The 23,513-nt window shown below is 35.5% G+C and overlaps 1 protein-coding gene across 7 annotated transcripts in view; it reads left to right on the top strand.

Annotated features, from left to right (window-relative positions):
• Window positions 1-23,513, top strand: part of LOC148949830 (uncharacterized) — a 120,304-nt gene that overhangs the window by 68,252 nt on the left and 28,539 nt on the right. For 3 of the 7 annotated variants that reach the window (XM_089093791.1, XM_089093790.1, XM_089093789.1), the window contains exons 6-7: window positions 7,334-7,582; window positions 11,893-12,758. The exons of 1 other annotated variant lie outside the window; for it this stretch is intronic. In XM_089093791.1, coding sequence (XP_088949917.1) covers window positions 7,334-7,582; window positions 11,893-12,245 — 602 coding nt within the window. In that variant the 3' untranslated portion in view covers window positions 12,246-12,758. Of the gene's footprint in view, window positions 1-7,333; window positions 8,210-11,892; window positions 12,759-23,513 lie in introns of those variants that run through there. 3 more of the 7 variants (XM_089093792.1, XM_089093794.1, XM_089093797.1) reach the window with 3 other exon arrangements.

The raw sequence follows: 23,513 nt of genomic DNA on the forward strand, positions 1-23,513 counted from the left end.
TATCGGCAATGGGATAGCAACAGCTAATTGTATCAAGTTGAAACTTCCAGAACTTGATAAGAGGAATCTTCAGCTGACCAAAAGGCAATATGTTAATGCTACTGGTGCTATTACTATTAATGTTACTACTGTCACTGGGACTACCATTACAGCTGTACCTAACGGTATGAAGGTGGAATTTTCAGGGAATATTTAGGGTAGAAGGTGAACTAAATCACATCACGTCATCTGTATACAGGTTGGCAAAAGGGTGCATTAGCAGTATCTTAGGAACAGTTTGGTGTGTTGAAAAGAATATTGAAGAAAATAAAAGGTGCTATGCGCATACTGCTACTAATTCTATTACTGCTACTACGCAAGTTAAGGGCATTAAGGTGAAGCTGTCAAGGAATATTTCGGCGGATATTGAACTGAATACAATTGACTATGATTATGTACATTCTCAAAAGGGTTACACAGCAATATCTCAAGGACGGCCTCCATTAATAAAATAGACCTTTGAGGATAAGTTGTGGGGGACTTCAAACTAGCCAGAAGGCATCATGTATATGGTACTACTACTACGATTAATGTAACTTTTGACGCTAAGAGTATTAAACTGAAACTTTTAAGGAACGTTTAGAGGATGTTTTAATTTAAAAAAAAATATTATGTGCATGCAGGTTTTCGAAAGGGCATATAAACGATATAATATGCAGCACTGCTCTATAATAGTTAGAAAGATTCTTGAAACTTTTAAAGGAGCTAATCGATTCAAAGTTAAAAGTTCGAGGGCTGTACAAAAATGTGGTTCAGTCCCACTTTCTAGGGCTGTAATGAGAGAATGTATGTGATGGCTAGGACATGTTTTGTGGTTGAAGGATTGCCAAAGATTATCCTTGTCGGTCAACCATCTAGGACCAAACGAGGTTCTAGTCCATTATTCAGAAAACACCAAGAATTTGGATCTGCAAGATCAGACAATACGGTTTACAGCTGTCTGTATTCGGAGACAATTAGCTTAGCTCAGACAATTAGCTCAAGGGAAAATCTACCGTGTTGTTATTTTTTAATTAAATATTTAATGTATAGAGTTGGTATTTTGGTTAGGTTGGGTTTGCATGCACCGACGTTTTATTTAACCCCCATAATATGCAAATATATAGCCGACATTATATATATCCCATCTGTCTCCCAAGCGTCCCAGTTGTTGCAACCCGTATAAAATGTTGAATCAACTTGGGAGTTTTCTGAAAAATGGACAAGTACCCCAAACGAAAACCAGGTTATCAGCCAATGGAGTTGGTGGATGTCGTAAGGAAATATTTAAGGGAAATAAGAACTTCTTGGGGGGGGGGGTTAAAAAGGGAGGCTCTCAATAGATTGGGATGGAGGAGGAGCGTCTGTAGCTGTTTTGGCCTTAAGCTTCCTGACGCTACAGTAAGTTGGTAGTGATAGTATTAACGCTAGTAGTATACATTCCTTAATAAGAAAAGATGAACACAATGTTTTCAGTTATGTATTTATTGTATGAATCACATGTATGAATCACATATTTATGATTGTATGAATCACATCACATATTGTATGAATTGTATGAATTGTATGAATCACATATTTATTGTATGACTTAATGACATAAGCTCCTTTTCCGTCTACTAGTATAAATTTAGTCATATTATTCGCTAATATGAAACTTTTCACATAATTTTTCACATGAAACATTCACTGATATGACTCTAATACTGACTTTACGAAACTTACAAATGGGCTGTTTGCCGAAGATACTGACTTTACGAAGCTTGCAAATGGGCTATTTGCAGAAGATATTTGAGCTTGTCAGGTTCATTAGAATATCCCTGAACTTTCATAGACAACCTTTCAGCAATAACTTTGTATTTGCCTCTAATACCTTCTACGCCGTTTTGTGCTTGAATGGCCAATAATCTTTGAATGCCGATATCACTTTTTATTCATTGAAATAATTTCTAAACACCTGGGTGATTGCAAGAGAACATGGCGTTTAAAGCATGATGAAAGCCTTCTGTAGTATTGGTTGTTTTTTGTTCACAAACTAGTGCATCTTTTGTATGATTCCAAAGCTCATGTGGGAATCTAGGTTTTGTCCTACGGCCATGTATCTGGACTCCCCTTACGTATGTTTCTTCAAAATAAGACAGTAGCTCTGTGTCATTACGATCCGGAAACTGCCCACATAATAACTCAAATATGTTTGCAATGTCATCAGTTGGAAGGAATGCCATAGCACACAAACTTTTCACAAGCATATTAAAGTGAACATCAGTTTCATATTCAGTTTTCAAACCTATAGCACAAACTTTTTTTTGTATGCTCTTGCTAAAATGGAAAAAGCATTAACATATTTGAGCGTTTGGAAAGCATTGCTTAAATGCATTAACTGCTGCTGCCTCTTAAGTCCAGCAATATTTTACTCGGATTGGATAGAGGAGCTACTTGCTTAAAATATTCAAAGAGGGCAAAATAGACAAAGAGGGCAAGCATCTTCTACTTTTCCATGCATAATATAAAGTTGGAAGAATACACGTGGTACGCATTTAAATGTTCCGTCATAGAGTATTAATTCCGATCTTTCAGGAAGTTTCACCTTATTGTTGTTTCCCAGAACCAAAATTCTTTTGTATTCATTTTCTCCTGAGTCAATGAGTACTAAATCTTTATATTCTTGAGGAATAGAAAAGTGCCTGACTGTGGCTCTCTGCTGAAATGTTTTGTTCCGCCTTTCCTTGCGAATAGTTGATTCAATTGAGCTTTTATTGGTAACGTTAAATCTTCATTTAAGTTTCTCGTGTATACCTAGGACATTTCTAGTAGAAACACTTGTTGTTGCTGCTGTACCTTTAATTTCAGCTAGAACTTGATCCCTTTGTATACTGAATGAATCAGCAGAGTGTAAGTGGTCACGTGGTTGCGTCACAAATTGTTCAATTCTTGTTGTTATAGTAGCTGAACATTTCTATGTAACATACTTGCGACATCTCCATAAGATGGAGCCATTTTTAAAATTTCTATGGAAAATGTACTCATGTCCATTCAAGTTTAGAACATTTCCTCCACGTTGAGATTTAGTTATTGCAAATTCAGATATCAGAATAACAGAGATTCCACCGACACAGCAAAATGCTTTTACATAACTTAATAGTCAAACTGAAGCAGCTTTGGGAACCGGTTGTCAAACAGTTCGTGGTAACGAACTGTAAGTATGGAGCGACCCGGCTCAATGGTAACCGAAACTCTAAAAAACGGAAATTTGATACCAATAGATACATCAAAAGAATCAGATTTTAATTCTGATTTCAAATATATAAGTTTTATCAAGTTTAATCTTACTCAATAAAAGTAACGTGCGTGAGAAAATCTGCCTGATTTTCGAAAAAAGGGGGAAACCCCCTAAAAGTTATACAACCTTAATGAAAATCACACCATCATATTCAGCATATCAGAGAACCCTACTGTAGAGGTTTCAAGCTCCTATCTACAAAAATGTGGAATTTTACATTTTTTGCCAGAAGAAAGATCATTGGTGGGTGTTTCTTTGTTTGTTTTTTTTTTTTTCTTTTTTTTTCAGGTGTAATTGTATTGACCCAGTGGTCCTAGAATATCTTAGGAGGGCTCATTGGAACGGAAATTAGAAGTTCTAGTGCCCTTTTTAAGTGACAAAAAAATGGAGGGCAACTAGACCCCCTCCCACGCTCATTTGTTTCTCAAGGTCACCCAATTAAAATTTTGAGATAGCCTTTTTGTTCAGCATAGTCGAAAACCTGATAAATATGTCTTTTAGGATGACTTAATCCCCCACAGTTCCCAGGGGAAGGGCTGCAAGTTGTGAACTTTGCCCATTGCTTACATATTGTATTGGTTATTGGGAAGTATACTGACATTTTCAGGAAGAATTTTTCCTGGTGGGGGGGGGGGCTGGAGGAGGGAGCTACTCGGGAGAATCTTTCCGTGGAGGATATTTCTTAGGGGTAAGGGACATTTCTATGAAGGGGGCGTCGGATTTCTAAGCATTATTTAAAAAACGATCAGAAATTAAATTAAAAAAAACAAGTTTTTTCAACTGAAAGTAAGAAGCAACATTAGAACTTAAAACGAACGGAAATAATTACGTATATTAGAGGGGTGTCCCCCAATTCAATACCTCACTCTTTACGCTACAGTTTTTTTTAGCGCTTTCAAAAGAGCTATCTATTCTAATTAAACGGCCTTTGTGATTCAGGGGTTTGTGAATTAAATTTTTTTTTTAACTTTTAACGTAAAGAGCGTGTTATTGACTAAGGCAAGAACCCCCTCGTATACGTAATAAAATATACGTAATAAAAAAAAAACAAGCGATACGGCTCAATAGTAATCGAAATTTTTAAAAACGGAATTTTGATGTCAATAAATGTATCAAAAGAATGGGCTTATTGATTCTAAATATATAAATTTTATTAAGTTTAGTATTACTCATCAAAGGCTACGAGCCTGAGAAAATTTACCTGATTTTTTAAAGAGGGGGTGAAACATCCCCTACAAGTGAAAGAATTTTAATGAAAATCACACCGTCAGATTCAGCGTATAAAACCCTATTACATAGGTTTCAAGCTCATATCTACAAAAATCTGCAACTTTGTATTTTTTGCCAGAAGAAAAATATACGAATATAGAATTTCGTTACGTAAGTTAATTTGTAAATCACGTCATAACCGAATTGAGAGACAGCCACTTAGAAAAAGAAGAGTAAAATTTTTAATCAAATTTTGTTTACTTATTCAACGACGGCGAGCTAAAATAAAAGCTGCATTAACTGAAAAACGATCTGAAATTAAATTAAAAAAAAACAAGTTTTTTTATACTGAAAGTAAGGAGCGACATAAAAAATTAAAACGAACAGAAATTATTCCATATATGAAAGGGGCTGTCCCCTCCTCAACGCCTCGCTCTTTATGCTAAAGTTTGATTCTGTCTCACAACTTTATTTTTTAAAACAATAAAAACTTTAGCGTAAAGAGCGAGGCGTTGAGGAGGGGACAGCCCCTTTTATATACGCAATAATTTCTGTTCGTTTTAAGTTTTAATGTCGCTCCTTACTTTCAGTTTAAAAAACTTGTTTTTTTTTTTATTTATAAATTGTAAAGTCGATGCGTTTATTTGCCCCTTTGCACGTCCTTAACCAAGTTCTAATTGAGAAGTTCATAGTTTGTAATAAAACCAGAACAAACACTTTATCGGACCATTCTTTTAGCGATAAGCCCATTCCTGAAAGTTTCATTCAGTTTAAAGGGCTTAGGGGTAACATTGATGAGTAATACAAGTTAAAAACTGCAAACGAAGCAAGAAATAGATTTTGTCCTTTTAATCAGCCTTAGTGCGAACTTATTTTGAGGCCTTAGCTTGAGTTCATTGAAACAGGACTTGATTTAAATGAGGGTTGGGTTACATTAAATGTTTTTTTTTTCTAGAATGGGGGTTCAGCATGTAAGTTCAGGTGGTTCAGTTACACGGGGGTTCAGTTGCACGGTGGTTCAGTTACAGGGGTTCAGTCCCTAAAACCCCCATGTTTTCTATGATCGTTTGTTTTAATTTCTGTTTGCTTTGGGTTTCATTTATTTTTTGTAGTAATTTCTGATCAGTTTGGGTTTGAATTGCTATAGGAATTTGTTTATGGTAGTCTTTGGTTTAATAAGGTTCTTTACTTTTCTTTGAAAAACTGTGCATCGAAGGAATCTTTTTAATTAATTTAAAGAAAGTGCAGCAAAAAATGACTTTTTTGTTATCTAAATTCTCAAAGTTCCGTTATTTTCAACACAGATTTTTATTACTCAACGTTCAGGAAAGGTCTTATTCATCTAAGAAAAAGATTAGAAACTCCTGGGGATTATCAATCAATTTCTACCAAAATCCTCCTCTCGTCTCTCCCTTACAGCTAATTCTGCATTTATCTGAAGGCTCAGTGAGAGCTGAGATGTTCTGGCATCAAAATGCACCCTTTGAGGTATCTACCTCTCTCCCTAGCTGCAAAACAATCAGATAACCCCATTGGACAAGTTTCAGTTCCTTTTTAAGTTTTGTAATTTGACTGTTGCTTACAGATAGTATTTGTCATTGGTAAATATGCGGACAATTTTCGCGTGGGGGGTTTTGCATTATTTTTTATGAGAAGAAATTTTTTGCATAGAGGGGGGGGGGGCAAGAATAAAACATAAATTCCTCTTTTCCACTTTCCTTAGCATCTCTCAATTAGACTAAAAAATAACACGAATCAAATAAGATTTTCAAATTCTAAAAACCATATTTTGCAAGAGGGGGATATTTTCCAGGTGAGGGGTTTTCGTGGGTAGGAGAGGGTTATTTCCTGCGGGGGAGGGGTAAACGTTTAGATCCTTGGACAGTGACAGGGCGAAGGGAACCCCTATTAACAGACATAAAAGAGGATAAATCAATTTTGGCTTTAAGACTTTGTGACGTCCGATTTCTTTGTTTTGTGACAACAAAACAGATCTTTTTTATTAATCATCTTGACAGTCATTTATATCAAGACTCTAAAAAACAAACAATTCCAAAAAAGTGGAACATTTAAAGATTCTAACTTGTTTTACCAAGCGTAAGTGCGGTGGTTGAGTTGCACGAGGGTTCAGTTGCATGGTGGTTAAGTTACACGGTGATTCAGTTGCGCGGTGGCTCAGATGCACGGTCATTCAGTTGCACGGTCGTTCAGTTGCACGGGGGTTCAGTTGCGCGGTGGGTCAGTTGCAAGGTGGTCTATTTGCACTGTAGTTCAGTTACAGTGGTTCAGTTGCTTGGGGTTCAGTTACTCGGTGTTTCAGTTGTAATGAAATTAATAGAATTATGTAAGAAATTATTATTAATAATTATAATTTGTTAATGGAATTAATAAATAGAATTACGTAAAAAAAGGGGCTACATTTTTCAGGTCACTTTTTTTTAATTTGCCCCTCATTGTTATGTTTAAAATATCAGCAAACAAAGGCAAACCCTTAGACCATTAAACCCACCTTTAACGTAAAGTTTAGTTGATTGAAGTACAAGTGTTCTTCTTATCCTTTTTCTTAACAGAGGGATATGTTTAATGTTTGAATGGTAAAATCTTTAAATAAAGATTGGGGAGTTTTATTTTTAAAATGCTTATAGCAATAGACCTGATTGTCATCAAGCCTCTCTTTTTGCTATAATTTTTCTTAATTTTTCTGATTTTTTTCATTTTTTTTGTCGATTTTTTCATGTGAGCATCATTGCTCTAGGGTATATGAATGAGAATTTTTCATTATAGTGTTTTAGGTTTTTCCTATCCCTTTTATTTATTTTATTGTAGGAGGTGCAGATACATCATCAATTAATACCAGTGCACTTATGGAAGCGGCAAATTCTAACATTGGCTTGCATAGGAAAAAGTGCAAAAAAGACAATGAGTGCAACATATGCAATAAAAGATTTCCCTTCAATTCACAATTGGAAATACATCAAAGAAAACATACGGGAAAAAAACCGTATATATGTGGTGAATGCCGAAAGAGCTTTTCTCAGCTGGGAAATTTGAAAATACATCATAGACTGCACACAGGTGAGAGACCCTTTAAATGTAATGTATGCCACAAGAGCTTTTCTCATCTGGGCAATTTGAAAAGACATATAAAACTGCACACAGGAGAGAGAGACGTGATGTGATGTGTGAAAAAAAAATTTCTCGATCAAGCAGTTTGAATGAGCACCAAAGAGTGCACACAGGTGGGAAGTCAGTTAAATGTGATATGTGTAAAAATTTTCTTTTCACTCAAGCAGTTTGAATCTGCACCAAAGAGTGAATATAGGTGAGAAGCCTTATAAGTGTGATGTAAGTGAGAAGAACTTTTATCAGCTGATTCATTTGAATACGCATCAAAGACTGCACATAGATAAGAAACCTTATAAATATGAGGTATGTGAGAAGAGCTTTTCTCATTCAGGTTGTTTGATTAGACACCGAAGGGTGCACAGTGGATTGAAACCGTTTAAATGTGATATGTGCAAAAAAGGTTTTTCTCTACCAAGCCATTTGAAAGTTCACCAAAAAGTGTATAAGAGACCATTTTTAGCTTAAGTCGAATCTGAACTGTCATCTCACAACCCATTCTTGGAGAAACCCTGCTTGTTTATAGTTTCAAGTAAAAACTTGTTACAGAATAGTGATTTCCATAGACGGCTAAGACAGGTAACCCTATTAATGTTATCATTGTAAATCGAAAACTGGCAGGATCAGTATAAGAAACTCAGGGCATATAGGAGTGAGGTTATTGTACAAATAATGGTATATAATCAAGTTCTAACTGCCTCCAACGATTTTGGAGCTTTAAAAATCACGTGTCCTGGCTGCTAATCGTTTGTTTTTTATACATATGATATAATCAAGTTCCAACGGTTTCCAGTGATTTGAGAGCATTAAAAAGTAGCCGTTCCGGCTGCTGATCAGTCGGATCAGCACTCTACAGTCTTGATATCTGAAATTTTTTTTCACAGGTGAAAGCCAAAACAAGATGTGAAAATAGTGTAAAATTAGAACATCGGTTCATGAGCCCTAACAATCCCGTGTTCTGACAGCTGATTGGCGAACTATGACATGCATTGTTGATTTTGTTATTATTCTCAAAAACAAATTACTTTCATCAATTTTTTTGAATCCCAGGAAGTTTGTGTACACCTTACATGAAGTTTCTGTTTTAAAATAATACCTGCTCTAAAATATAATTGCAATGCAAAAATTAAGTAATAAAGGACTTTCAGATTTAGTGCTAGTTCTTTTTAAGTACAATTATGTAAGAAAGGGGGGGGGGTAACATTTATTTATTATTATTATTATTATTATTTGTCCCTTGTTTTTTTTTTTTTTTTTTTTCTCGAAGTAGCAATTCAACCTTACAATGGGGAATATTAAGTAAATCTTGACTAATTTTTCAAAATACGCCAAGATTATCCCGCCTGGCTGCATAACTCAAAATTTTCCCGCCAGTCTGGAAGGAAATATGCCAATATGGCAACATTGGCTGTGTTTTAGGCCTAGACAAAGAGCAAACCACAACCTATAACTTTCAGGTGGTAAATATGAACCCTGAATGAAGTTCTCTTTTACTATTGACTAACTGACTTATTATAATTCGTTATTTTTGGATAATTCTTCGCTACTCGTTTTATTTTTGAAAATACCAATAGTAGCCTGAACTTCCTTTTTTTCAGCATTTAAATTACTTGCGCAAATTAGTAATGTTGTATAAACGGCGTTTATTTCACCACAATATTACAGTAAGTAATTGCTAATTTCAATAAGTGGTGTGCGTGTTACTGAACCACCGTGTAACTGAACCACAAGCAACTGAACCCCTGTAACTGAACCACCGTGCAACTGAGCCCCTGTATAACCGAACCACCGGGCAAATGAACCTCATTTAACTAAACCCTCATGCAACTAAACCCCCGTGTATCTAAACCCCGTGCAACTGAACCACCGTGCAACTGAACCATCATCCAACTGAACCACAGAACTCAGTTTTTCAGTATTCTAAAAATATGAGGCAATATCATTGGGTAAAACACAAATTAGAATTTTTATATGTTCAACCTTGTTGGAATTGTATGTTTTTTAAAGTCATGATTTTGTCACTTATCTTGTCTTTTTTTAAAGTCACAACACTTGTCAAGGTCATCCATAAAAAACGTTGTTTTTTCAAACAGCTCGTGGTAACGCTTTGTTTTATTAAACAGTTCGTGGTAACGAACTGTAAGTAAAGAGCAATGTGGCTCAATAGTAACCGAAACGCTAAAACACAGTTTACTGATAACAATAGATACATAAAGAGAATCGAATTTTGATGCTTATTCAAAATATGTATAATTCACCAAATTTAATGGCACCCATCAAAAGCTACTAGCCTGAGAAAATTTGCCAGAATTTTGAAAAAGGGAGGAAACACCCCCAAAACATCAAATGATCTTAATGAAAATCACACCGTCTGATTCAGCGTACCATTGAACCGTACTTTAGAGTTTTCAAGCTCCTGTGTACAAAAATGTGGAATTTTGTATTTTTTGCTAGAAGAAAGATCACGGATGCGTGTTTATTTGTTGTTATGTTTTGTTTTTCGTTTTTTCCTGAAATGATTTTATCGAACCAGTGGTCCTAGAGGCTCGGGAGAGGGCTCATTTGATCAGAAATCAAAAGTTCTAGTGCCCTTTTTAAGTGACCAAAAATATTGGAGGGCAGCTAGCCCCCCTCCTACGCTCATTTTTTCCCCAAAGTCGCCCGATCAGAATTTTAAGATAGCTATTTTTTGCAGCATGGTCGAACAGTCTAATAACTGTGTCGTTGAGGATGACTTAAAAATGTGGTTCAGTCCCACTTTCTAGGACTGTAATGAGAGAATGTATGTGATGGCTAGGACATGTTTTGTGGTTATCCTGGGGATTATCAAACAATTTCTATCAAAATACTCCTCTCGTCTCTCCCTTACAGCTAATTTTGCATTTATCTGAAGGTTCAGTGAGAGCTGAGATGTTTTGGCATCAAAATGCACCCTTTGAGGTATCTACCTCTCTCCCTAGCTACAAAACAATCAGATAACCCCATGGGACAAGTTTCAGTTCCTTTTTAAGTTTTGTAATTTGTCTGTTGCTTACAGATAGTATTTGTCATTGGTAAATATGCGGACAATTTTCGCGTGGGGGGTTCTTCATTATTTTTATGAGAAGAAATTTTTTGCCTGGAGGGGGAGGGGGGCAACACTTAACCATAAATTTCTCTTTTCCACTTTCCTTAGCATCTCTCAATTAGACTAAAAAATAACACGACTCAAATAAGATTTTCAAATTTTAAAAACCATATTTTGCGCGAGGGGGATATATCCCAGGTGAGGGGTTTTCGTGGGTAGAAGAGGGTTATTTCCTGCGGAGGAGGGGGAAACGTTTACATCCATGGACAGTGACAGGGCGAAGGGAACCCCTATTAACAGACATAAAAGAGGATAAATCAATTTTGGCTTTAAGACTTTGTGACGTCCGATTTCTTTGTTTTGTGACAACAAAACAGATCTTTTTTATTATTCATCTTGACAGTCATTTATATCAAGACTCTAAAAAACAAACAATTCCAAAAAGACTGAACATGTAAAGATTCTAACTTGTGTTTTACTCAGCGTAAGTGCGGTGGTTGAGTTGCACGAGGGTTCAGTTGCATGGTAGTTAACTTACATGGTGATTCAGTTGCACGTTGTTCAGTTGCACGGTCGTTCAGTTGCACGGTCGTTCAGTTGTACGGGGGTTCAGTTGCAAGGTGGTCCATTTGCACTGTGGTTCAGTTACAGTGGTTCAGTTGCTTGGGGTTCAGTTACACGGTGTTTCAGTTACAATGGAATTAATAGAATTATGTAAGAAATTATTATTAATAATTATAATTTGTTAATGGAATTAATAAATAGAATTTCGTAAAAAATGGGCTACATTTTTCAGGTCACTTTTTTTAATTTGCCCCTCATCGTTATGTTTAAAATATCAGAAAACAAAGGCAAATCCTTAGACCATTAAACCCACCTTTAACGTAAAGTTTAGTTGATTACAAGTACATGTGTTCTTCTTATATTTTTCTTAAAAGAGGGATATTTTTAATATTTGAATGGTAAAATCTTTAAATAAAATTGGGGAGTTTTATTTTTAAAATGCTTCTAGCAATAGACCTGAATTTCATCAAGCCTCTCTTTTTGCTATAATTTTTCTTAATTTTTCTGATTTTTTTTTTCAATTTTTTGTCGATTTTTTCATGTGAGCATCATTGCTCTAAGGTATATGAATGAGAATTTTTCATTATAGTGTTTTAGGTTTTTTCTATCCCTTTTATTTATTTTATTGTAGGAGGTGCAGATACATCATTAAGTAATACCAGTGCACTTATGGAAACTGCAAATTCTAACATTGGCTTGCATAGGAAAAAGTGCAAAAAAGACAATGAGTGCAACATATGCAATAAAAGATTTCCCTCCCATTCACTATTGGAAATACATCAAAGAAAACATACGGGAAAAAAACCGTATATATGTGGTGTATGCCGAAAGAGCTTTTCTCAGCTGGGAAATTTGAAAAGACATCATAGACTGCACACAGGTGAGAGACCCTTTAAATGTAATGTATGCCACAAGAGCTTTTCTCATCTGGGCAATTTGAAAAGACATGTAAAACTGCACACAGGAGAGAGAAACGTGATGTGATGTGTGAAAAAAAAAAATTATCGATCAAGCAGTTTGAATGAGCACCAAAGAGTGCACACAGGTGGGAGGTCATTTAAATGTGATGTGTGTAAAAATTTTCTTTTCACTCAAGCAGTTTGAATCTGCACCAAAGAGTGCATATAGGTGAGAAGCCTTATAAGTGTGATGTAAGTGAGAAGAACTTTTCTCAGCTGATTCATTTGAATACGCATCAAAGACTGCACATAGATAAGAAACCTTATAAATGTGAGATATGTGAGAAGAGCTTTTCTCATTCAGGTTGTTTGATTAGACACCGAAGGGTGCACAGTGGATAGAAACCGTTTAAATGTGATATGTGCAAATCAATCAAGTCATTTGAAAGTTCACCAAAAAGTGTATAAGAGACCATTTTTAGCTTAAGTCGAATCTGAACTGTCATCTCACAACCCATTCTTGGAGAAACCCCGTTTGTTTGTAGTTTCAAATAAAAACTTGTTACAGAATAGTGATTTCCATAGACGGCTAAGACAGGTAACCCCATTAATGATATCATTTTAAATCGAAAACTGGCAGGATCAGTATAAGAAATTCAGGGCATTTAGGAGTGAGGTTATTGTACAAATAATGGTATATAATCAAGTTTCAACTGCCTCCAACGATTCAGGAGCTTTAAAAATCACGTGTCCTGGCTGCTAATCGTTTGTTATTTATACACATGATATAATCAAGTTCCAACGGTTTCCAGTGATTTGAGAGCATTAAAAAGTAGCTGTTCCGGCTGCTGATCAGTCGGATTAGCACTTTCTACAGTTTTGATATCTGAAACTGTTTTTCACAGGTGAAAGCCAAAACAAGATGTGAAAATAGTGTAAAATTAGAACATCGGTTTATGAGCCCTAACAATCCCGTGTTCTGACAGCTGATTGGTGAACTATGACATGCATTGTTGATTTTGTTATTATTCTCAAAAACAAATTACTTTCATCAATCTTTTTGGATCCCAGGAAGTTTGTGTACACCTTACATGAAGCTTCTGTTTTAAAATAATACCTGCTCTAAAATATAATTGCAATGCAAAACTTAAGTAATAAAGGACTTTCAGATTTAGTACTAGCTCTTTTTATGTACAATTGTGTAAGAAAAGGGGGGAGTAACATTTATTTTTTATTATTATTATTATTCGTCCTTTTTTTTTTTTTTTTTTTTTTTTTTTTTTTTTTTTTTTTTTTAGAAGTAGCAATTCAACCTTACAATGGGGAATATTAAGTAAATCTTGACTAATTTTTCAAAATACGCCAAGATTATCCCGCCTGGCTGCATAACTCAAAATTTTCCCGCCAGTCTGGAAGTAAATATGCCAATATGGCAACACTGGCTGTGTTTTAGGACTAGACAAAGAGAAAACCACAACCTATAACTTTCAGGTGGTCAATATGAACCCTGAATGAAGTTCTCTTTTACTATTGACTAACTCACTTATTATAATTCGTTATTTTGGATAATTCTTCGCTACTCGTTTTATTTTTGAAAGCATCAATAGTAGCCTGAACTTTTTTTTTACAGCTTTTATATTACTTGCGCAAATTAGTAATGCTGTATAAACGGCGTTTATTTCACCATAATATTACAGTAAGTTATTTCAATAAGTGGTGTGCGTGTTACTGAACCACCGTGTAACTGAACCACAAGCAACTGAACCACCGTGCAACTGAGCCCCTGTATATCCGAACCACCGGGAAAATGAACCTCATTTAACTAAACCCTCATGCAACTAAACCCCCGTGTATCTAAACCCCATGCAACTGAACCACCGGGCAACTGAACCATCGTCCAACTGAATCCACTGAACTCAGTTTTTCAGTATTCTAAAAATATGAGTCAATATCATTGGGTAAAACACAAATTATAATTTTTATATGTTCAACCTTGTTGGAATTGTTTGTTTTTTAAGGTCATGATCTTGTCACTTGTCTTTTTATAGTCACATCACTTGTCAAGGTCATTCATAAAAAAACGTTGTTTTTTTTAAACAGCTCGTGGTAACGTTTTGTTTTATTAAACAGTTCGTGGTAACGAACTGAACGTAAGGAGCAATGTGGCTCAAGAGTAACCGAAACGCTAAAAAACAGTTTACTGATAACAATAGATACATAAAGAGAATCGAATTTTGATGGTTATTCAAAATATGTATAATTCACCAAATTTAATGGCACCCATCAAAAGCTACTAGCCTGAGAAAATTTGCCAGAATTTTGAAAAAGGGAGGAAACACTCCCAAAACATCAAATGATCTTAATGAAAATCACACCGTCTGATTCAGCGTAGCCTACCAGAGAACCGTACTATAGAGTTTTCAAGCTCCTATGTACAAAAATGTGGAATTTTGGATTTTTTGCTAGAAGAAAGATCACGGATGCGTGTTTATTTGTTGTTATGTTTTGTTTTTTGTTTTTTCCTGAGATGACCGTATCGAACCAGTGATCGTAGAGGCTCAGGAGAGGGCCCATTTGATCAGGAACCAAGAATTATAGTGCTCTTTTTAAGTGACCAAAAATATTGGAGGGCAACTAGCCCCCCTCCCACGCTCATTTTTTACCCAAAGTCACCCGATCAAAATTTTGAGATAACCATTTTTTCAGCATAGTCGAAAAGTCTAATAACTATGTCTTTGAGGATGACTTAACCCCCCGCAGTTCCTGGGGAAAGGGCTGCAAATTATGAACTTTTCCCATTGCATTGTATAGTATTGGTTATTGGGAAGTATAGCCTATAGACATTTTCAGGGGTGATTTTTAACGTGGAGGGGGGAAGGTTACGTGGGAGGATCTTTCAAGGAACAAAAATTTCATTGGGGAAGGGAATTTTCCAGTGCCGGATTTCGGGGAACGATCAGAAATTAAATAAAAATAACAAGCTTTTTTCAACTGAAAGTAATGGGCAGCATTAAAACTTAAAACGAACAGAAATTATTACGTATATGAGGGGGGGCGCCCCCTCCTCCATACCTTGCTCTTTAAGCAAAAGTTTTTTTAGAACCTGTAAAAGAACTTATTATTCTAATTAACGGCCTTTATGGATCAGGAGTCAGTCTTAAAGAATTGGGACACAATTCGAACTTTAGCGTAAAGATCGAGGTGTTGAGAGAGGGGCGACACCCCCCCCCCCTCTGTACGTAGTAATGTCTGTTCGTTTTAAGTTTTAATGTTGCTCCTTATTTTCACTTGAAAAAACTTTTTTTTTTTTTTTTTTTTTTGCAAAAATAAAAGAAGATCCGATGTCACAAACCATTAAACCTGATTTACTTCTCTTTTTTTTAAATGCATCAGACCTTTCTAGACGTTAAGTAATAAACATATGTGTTGAAAATATTTGATCTTTGTGAATCTAGATAACGAATTTTGATCAGATGTCTTTGAGGAGATTGCAGATAAAAAGGACATGGGAGGTGACTGGTTGCACTACAGCCTTTTTTTTTCAACATTCCTTCAACATACCCTGAAAGTTTAAACTTCATACCCTCAGGTTTATACCCTCAAATGTTCTCGACACATTGCAGATACAACGTCATTTAAAACTGGATGCACAAATTACCCCTTGATTTAGTTGGAGATGCTCCTAAACATTTTCCAAACGATTATATTGCTATATATTGTATATATATTGCTGTATATATTGCTAGTATTTCCTTTTCACAACCAATAAAGAAAAAAATATTTTTTGATTATGTTTGGCATTGTTCTTGATATTTCCCTAAGGTTTGACCTTAATGCTCCATGCTTCTTTTTTCTTTATAGGATCAAACATGCCCTCTTTCAGGGCCGGATTGACTAAGTGCGTGGCCTGATTGAAATTTTTTGCGGGGCCCTCTATAAATTAAATTTTTAAGTAAAATTCAAATCCTTTATATATATATATATATATATATATATATATATATATATATATATATATATATATATATATATATATATATATATATATATATATATATATATATATATAAAGTAAAACATGATTTCCAGTTCCGTATTTGTTTGTGGAACTCTTTAGACAGCAAGTAATGTCCTATAACAGGCCAAACAAACTCATTTAGAAATTGTTGATGCAGGAATGCATCAACAATGCAGGAATGCGTCCCCAAGTAACTCATCTTTGTTGCACTTTTACTGCGGCATAATGGAGGACTCCACAGTGAATACTTACAGAGTTGAAGGGCCCCAACGACTTGTAAATAAAACCTGCGTAGTTTACGGCATCTTTATAGGTTTTTACTGGGTTTTACGCCACAGTTAGTTAGCATCAGAGATTGTGATGGTGCTGTTCTTCTAAAATAATATTTTTTTCTTCTGCTCTTTCATTTTTGATTCGTTCTAATTCTCGCTTTCCTTTAACAGCACAGTTCTTCACTGTCATTTTTGACACGTTCTTATTCCTACTGTTGCTTGTGATTCTCGCTACTGATTATCTTCTAACTGCAAATTTCTTTGTTCTCAATTATCTTCTAACTGCAAATCTTCTAACCACACATCTCTGTTCTTCATTTTCATTTTAATTCGTTCTGATCCTCATTGTTATATGTCTTATAACAGTATACTTTGTTTGTTCTTCACTTTCGTTTTTGTGTCGTTGCGATTATCGCTGCAACTTAACTTTTAAATCCATATTTTTATGCCCTTTAATTTCTTTTCTGACTTTGTTCTAATTGTCAGTTTTGCCAGTTTTCTAACTACATATCTCTTTGATCTTTATTGCTGTTAATCATTGCTTCAGACATTTTGAATGGCCTTTTGCCTTAGCTGATTGGATTAGTCTTGTCACTTTTGATGATCTAGTTTGTTCATTATAACCCGTCGTACATTTACATTTCTCAGGTCATTCTATGGATATTGTCTCATTTGATGGTCCAGTTGGTTCATTTTGAGCTTACGATTTTGTTCTCTTTTATTCTTTTTTGTGCTTACCTTAATTTACGTCTGTGTCCCCTAAATCAGAGGCAATGCTATAACGTTGCCTATAGTAAAGGCCATACGGCTCCAATGTCTTATTATTTATTATTTTTTTGTCCCAGAAGCACTTCATATGGAAGAGGTCGTCGTATAAACTTCAAACGGGGTTCATTTGCTTGGGAATCGAGAGTTCTAGTGCCCTTTTTAAGGGTCAAAAGTGATTGGAAGGCAACCAACACCCCTTCCACGCCCACCATTTCCCCAAGCACATCCAATCAAATTTTGAGATAGCCATTCTGCTCTAGGAAGATGATTTCCAAATATAAATTATGTTTTTGAGGAGGATACTCCCCCCACAGCTCTCAGGGCAAGGGTTGTAAGTTATGCCCTGGGGGCATATAAGATTTTTATAGACAGATTTATCGTAGAAACTTTAAAAAAGGCTCATTCGATTGGAAATTCAAAGGGTAGTGCCCTTTTTAATAGTCTAAAGTGATTGGAGGGTAACTAGCCCAACATTTCCCCAAACACATTTAATGAAAATTTTGAGATAGCCATTTTATTCAACGGAATTGAAAGTTCTGGAAATTATATCTTTGAGCAAAATACTCTTCCAAAGTCTTCAGGGCAAGAGTTATAAGTTATGCCATGGGTGCATATATGGTTCTTATGGAAGGAATGCTTGTATAAACTTCAGAGGAGGCTCATTTGATTGGAAATTGAAAGTTCTAGTTCACTTTTTAAGTGTCAAAAGATATCAGAGGGTAACCACCCCCCCCCCCCCTCACGCCCTTTTTTCCCAAATTCATCTGATGAAAATTTTGAGATAGCTATTTTGTTAAAATAGTTCAAAGATTGTATAAAAGAAACTCCGGTGTCGACACAACCCCCCAGGGCCCGGGAGCAGGTGTTATAAGTTATGCCCTGGGGGCATATATGGTTATTATGGAAGGGATGCTCGTATAAACTTAAAAGAGGGATCATTTGATTGGAAATTGAAAGTTCTATATGATTTTTTAAGAGTAAAAAAACATTAGAGGGCACCTAGTCCCCCCCTCCACGCCCTTTTTTCCTCAAAACCATCCGATAAGAACTTTGAGATAGCAATTTCTTTACAATAGTTCAAAAACCATATAACGAAAACTCCGGGGTCAACACAGGGCACCGGGGTAGGCGTTTTACGTTATGCCCTGGGGGAATATATGGTTCTTATGGAAGGGATGCTCGTAAAAACTTTAAAGAGGGCTCATTTGATTGGAAATATAAAGTTATGATTCAATTTTTGAAAATCAAAAGAGAATGGAGGGCAATTGGACCTTCCCCCTCGCCACGTCCCTTCTTCCCCAAATGCATCAGATAAAAAATTTTCGGTACCCATTAAGTTGAAAATTGTTCAAAATTCAGATAACAAATACTCAGGTGTCGACACAACCCCCCAGGGCTTGGGAGCTGTCGTTGTAAGTTATGCCCTGGGGCATATATTGTTCTTATGAAAGGGATGTTCGTATAAACTTCAGATAGGGCCCATTTGATTGGAAATTGAAAGTTCGAGCTCACTTTTTAATAGTCAAAAGAGATCCGAGGGCAACCAGCCCTCCCCCCCCCCCACGTCTTCTTTTTCCAAACCTCTGATGAAAATTTTGAGATCGATATTTTTGTTGAAAATAGTTCAAAGGTCGGATAAGAAAAACTCCGGTGTCAATACAACCTCCCAGGGCCAGGGGGAAAAGGTTCTAAGTTGTGCCCTAAAGGAAAGTATGGTTCTTATTAAAGGGATGCTCGTATAAACTTCATAGAGGACTCATTTGATTTGAAATTCAAAGTTTTATTTCACTTTTTAAGAGTCAAGAGCTTTAAAGGCACCTAGCCCCCCCCCCCCCCTATCTCGCTCTTTTCTCCCCAAAGCCTTTCGCTACAAACTTCGAGATTCAAATTTGTTCAAAATTAGATAACAAAAACTCCGGTGTCAACACAACCCCCCAGGGCCCGGGAGGTAGGCGTTCTAAGTGTTGCCTTGGGGGCGTTTATAGTTCTTATGAAAGGGATGCTCGTATAAACTTCAGAGAGGCTTCATTTGATTGGAAATTGAAAGTTCTAGATCACTTTTTAAGAGTCAAAAGATATCCGAGGGCAACTAGCCCACCCCCCCCCCCCCACACACACACAACTTAGAGATGTATAATGATATTGATTGTTAAAAGATCCATCAGTTCAAAAATTTGTTTCACTGTAATTTTATTTTTATTTTCAATGCTGTAAGAACTGGAAAAGAAAATATTTGTGATATAATTCGTTTTCAGTTAAGCGCCAATGACGTAGTAGGCTTTTGGTTTTTATTTACATTTAAGGAAGGGGGCAGTATCCAAACTCTTGTTTGTAGTGAAACTATATTCGTCTTGAACAGTTTTAGAAATAACTAACAAATTAAATTGAATATTTGATGTATAATGATATTAATTGCTGAAAGCTCATCAGTTCAAAATTTACTAATATTTTTTTTTTGCATTGATTGTTTATTTAATTTCTGTTAGTATAAGATTTCATTAGTACTTCAATAGCAAAATATTTTTTTTTTCGTTTTAAGCTTTGTTGTCATATCCAATTTAAGCATTAATCGCTTTAAGTTCTATTTATCCGTTTATGTTATTACTTTTTGTATGTTTTTTGCTATGACTGTTTATTTAATTTCTGTTCGTTTTGGGTTTCATTTATTCTTTAATATTAATTTCTGGTCGTTTTTAGTTTGAATTTTAACAGGTATTTGTATATGCTTATCTTAATTTTAAAATGGCTTTTACTTTTATTTTGAAAAATTTTTTTTAGGAAAGTTTTTTTTTTTATTAGTATCATGAAAATGCCTTTTGAAATTTATATCGCCGAATATGGGCACGTGAATGTATATATTTCTAAATTTTTATTCTGCAAATGCTTCGAGGGTGGGGTGGAGGCCCTCCGAACTTTTAATTCTGAAAATGCACATTGGAACTTTTGATTTCCATTTGAATGAGGGCCCCCCCCCTCCCAAAGATACTACAACATCTTTTCCATAAAATCCTTATGTGATAGGAATGAGCAACTAACTTAACTTACAGCCCTTGCCCCAGGAGCTGCTGGTGGGGTTGTTAACTCCAGAGGCATGGTTATTTGACCTTTAGACTATTTTGAACTATTGTTTTTTGTTTTGTTTTTTAGATGAATTGGGGAGGAGGGGGAATGACGGTTAAGAGAGATAGGCTGATTGTCCTCTGATTACGTTTGATTCTTCAAATTTAATCTTGATCTTTCCATTTCCAACGGAATGAGCCTCTTTCAAAGTTTATACGACCATCACTTCTATAAAGACCTTAAATTTTAACAGTGGGTAGCTTGCAATAACATACAGATTGCTGATATAGGTGCATCAGCAATTTTTTTGGAACGGCTTAGCCTATCAGGTTTTCAGGTTCATACATTTTTATTAACAAAAAAAAACAACTCAATGTGACAACAAGTCGCACGAAAGAAAGAAGTTGCTTTAAAAAGCGACCGGTTGGATATCATGCATGCCAATGCAACACACAAAAAGAAATGGAAAAAGGGGATAACAATAATAATAACTGAAAATAATGATAAATATATAATGGCACAAAAAAATAAAATAACTACAAAAAAAAATAAAATAAAAAAGCCTTCTCTCGAACCTTTAACACTACCAAATTCCTGAAAAGAAATGATTTTTAATACGGGTTTTAAGTTGCGACACACTTTCAGCTTGACGAACAGAATCTGGGAACGAATTCCAAACTGACGGGCCCATGTGTCTGGTCACATGACTCGCTCTCGTTGTGTTCCGTGGCTCATATGCAAGACTATCCGCACTCCTTGTCGAACAAGCATTGTAAAACGAATTAGGCTTAAAAATATTCATAAAAAAATCCGGTGCAAGACCATTCAGACACTGAAATACAAATACTCCAATTTGATAGCCCCTTATTTCACCAACCTTTAAAATTTTAAACTTTCTAAAAAGTGATTCAGTGCTATCAATACCACAATCAGACCTTCCAATCAACCTTATAGCCTTATTCTGCAGAACTTGAACTCTTCTAAAATTGCAACTAAAATTACTCGCCCAAATCAAACAACCATAATTTATATAAGGCGCTATTAATGAAAAACACAATAAAAGCAGAATTTTTACAGGTAAAAAATTTTGAAAACGGTTCAGAACTCCAAGGCCTCATTCCAGCTTGCATGTTATGAAGTCTCGCACTGTTTTCTCCAACTCAAGTTTCGATCCAGGATGAATCCCAGATATCGGATCTCTTCGACTAGGGAGAGCAGTAGGTCATTATATAGACGGACACCAGGGAGAATGGGAGGAAAACTAGCCCTCGTAAGCATCATAAAATTTGTTTTTGATGCATTGACGCTAAGTATGCTAGCACAAACAAATTCATGTAGGGCATCAAGCGCCTTATTCGCCTTGAACAAGAGCTCTTACAGCGACTTTGCTGCAATTACTAAAGCCGTGTCGTCAGCAAACGAAGTAACTGAAGCTCCGGGAATGTAGAATCTCATTGTGTCTACGAATATCAGGTACAGGAGAGGACCAAGAACTGAGCCCTGTGGAACACCACACTTTATGGGAAACGGCTGAGAAGATTTATTACTCAAAGTCACTCGTAGCTTCCTTTCACTTAAATACGATTCAAACCAATTTAAATCACTACCCTTTATGCCTAAATCACAATCAGAGATACCGGAAAGTCCCAGCTTTTGCGAGGCTATATTCGGAATGGTCGACTTCAAGTCAACACCCGGCTGCTGTTTCATACCGTGAAAAACTAGAGTTCCAAGCTGTTTTTCTTGCTCATAATCATCAATTTTCACTTCTAATTTTGCAATTCGGTTCTCTAGATTTTCAATCAGTCCTTTTTTTTTCTTTTTTTTTAAATCCCACCTCCTCTCCTCTCAGTGGCACTAACATTAAAAAAAACTACTTTAAACATTACAAAAATCTAAATGCCACCTACACTCCGCATTTTACTAAAATTAGCAGCCAAAGAGTGGTCTTCGCATTATTGTACTTCTACTAAAATAATTTTTAATCCATATTAACAATAAAATAAAATTCTCTCCCGCAGAGAGGACGTCCCCCCTCCACAGGAAGTCCCCGCTTGCGGTGGCTATTTACAACAACAGACAAAATTTTCTCAAATTCCAATTCTGCAAAGAAGCCACTACTAAAAAAAAAAATATAAAAAAAATATCCCAATAGAAAATAAATAAAAAAACCAACAAAAAACCCTAAAAAAAACCTCTTTTACATTATCATTTCAGATTATTTTTACAACACACAAAAATAAACACACTAATATTTACGAAAAACAAATAAGCTGAAATGACCACCAAACTCCATTTTTAAATTTCATTTTTTTTCCTTTTTTCCTATTTTTTCCTTTTTTGGCTGCTAATTAAAAAAGAAAAAAAAACAATTATCAATAGTTTTCTTTAAACTACCTTACTGGCAGCGCTGTTTTCTCACTCACTCACGCAAAAACACCAATCTCTTACCAATAAAAAACTCAAACTCTCCACTACTTACTTTCTCACTCTCTTTTTCCACCCACCATATTTACAAAAAAAATTCATAATTCAAAATCAAAAAAATACTCTCCACTCATTTCTTATCTTCAATAATTCCATTTTCTTCTCAATTAAACTCCTAAAACCCTCTAAACACACCACTTTCTTTCTTTTCCTTCTACTCCACACATAATGACACATATTTCCAATAATATAACACATAGAATTTTTCTTTTTCACATCCAAATCCGAATTTATGTCAAATTTCACCAGCTTCTTCTTTTCTTCATCACTTTGAACTTTAATTTTGCACTTTTCACTTAAATCAAAAACAAACTGAAAAATTCCCTTATTTTCATTACACTTGATGAACTCGTGGTCTAAACCATCTTCCACTACTTTAAAACAAAAAGAGCATTTTTTATCTTCATTTCTCAGGAAACGTGACACTCTATTTCGGTAAGGCAAATTCATGTGTATGACTTGAAACATAAGCTCTCTCACTTTTGGTTCCATGGGGAAAGAATGTAAATTTCTAAAGGCATTTTCAAAATTTACAAATGGTTCTTTTCTTTTACGTGATATCCGTTATTTTCCTCTTCGGGAGTTAAAATCCTGGTTATTTCAGTTTTTATTTCTGTACTATCTGACAGAAGAAGTCCCTTCTCTTGCAGTTGCTTTAATATCGGGAAAGAATCTTTCATGAAAATTGGACCGTTTGTGTCTGAATTTGTTGAATTAGGATTGTTTAGTAGGGGAACCAACCACTCTC

This window comes from Artemia sp. Qi Xiang Cuo, chromosome 8, assembly GCF_049724085.1.
Source record: "Artemia sp. Qi Xiang Cuo chromosome 8, ASM4972408v1, whole genome shotgun sequence".
NCBI lineage: Eukaryota > Metazoa > Arthropoda > Branchiopoda > Anostraca > Artemiidae > Artemia > Artemia sp. Qi Xiang Cuo.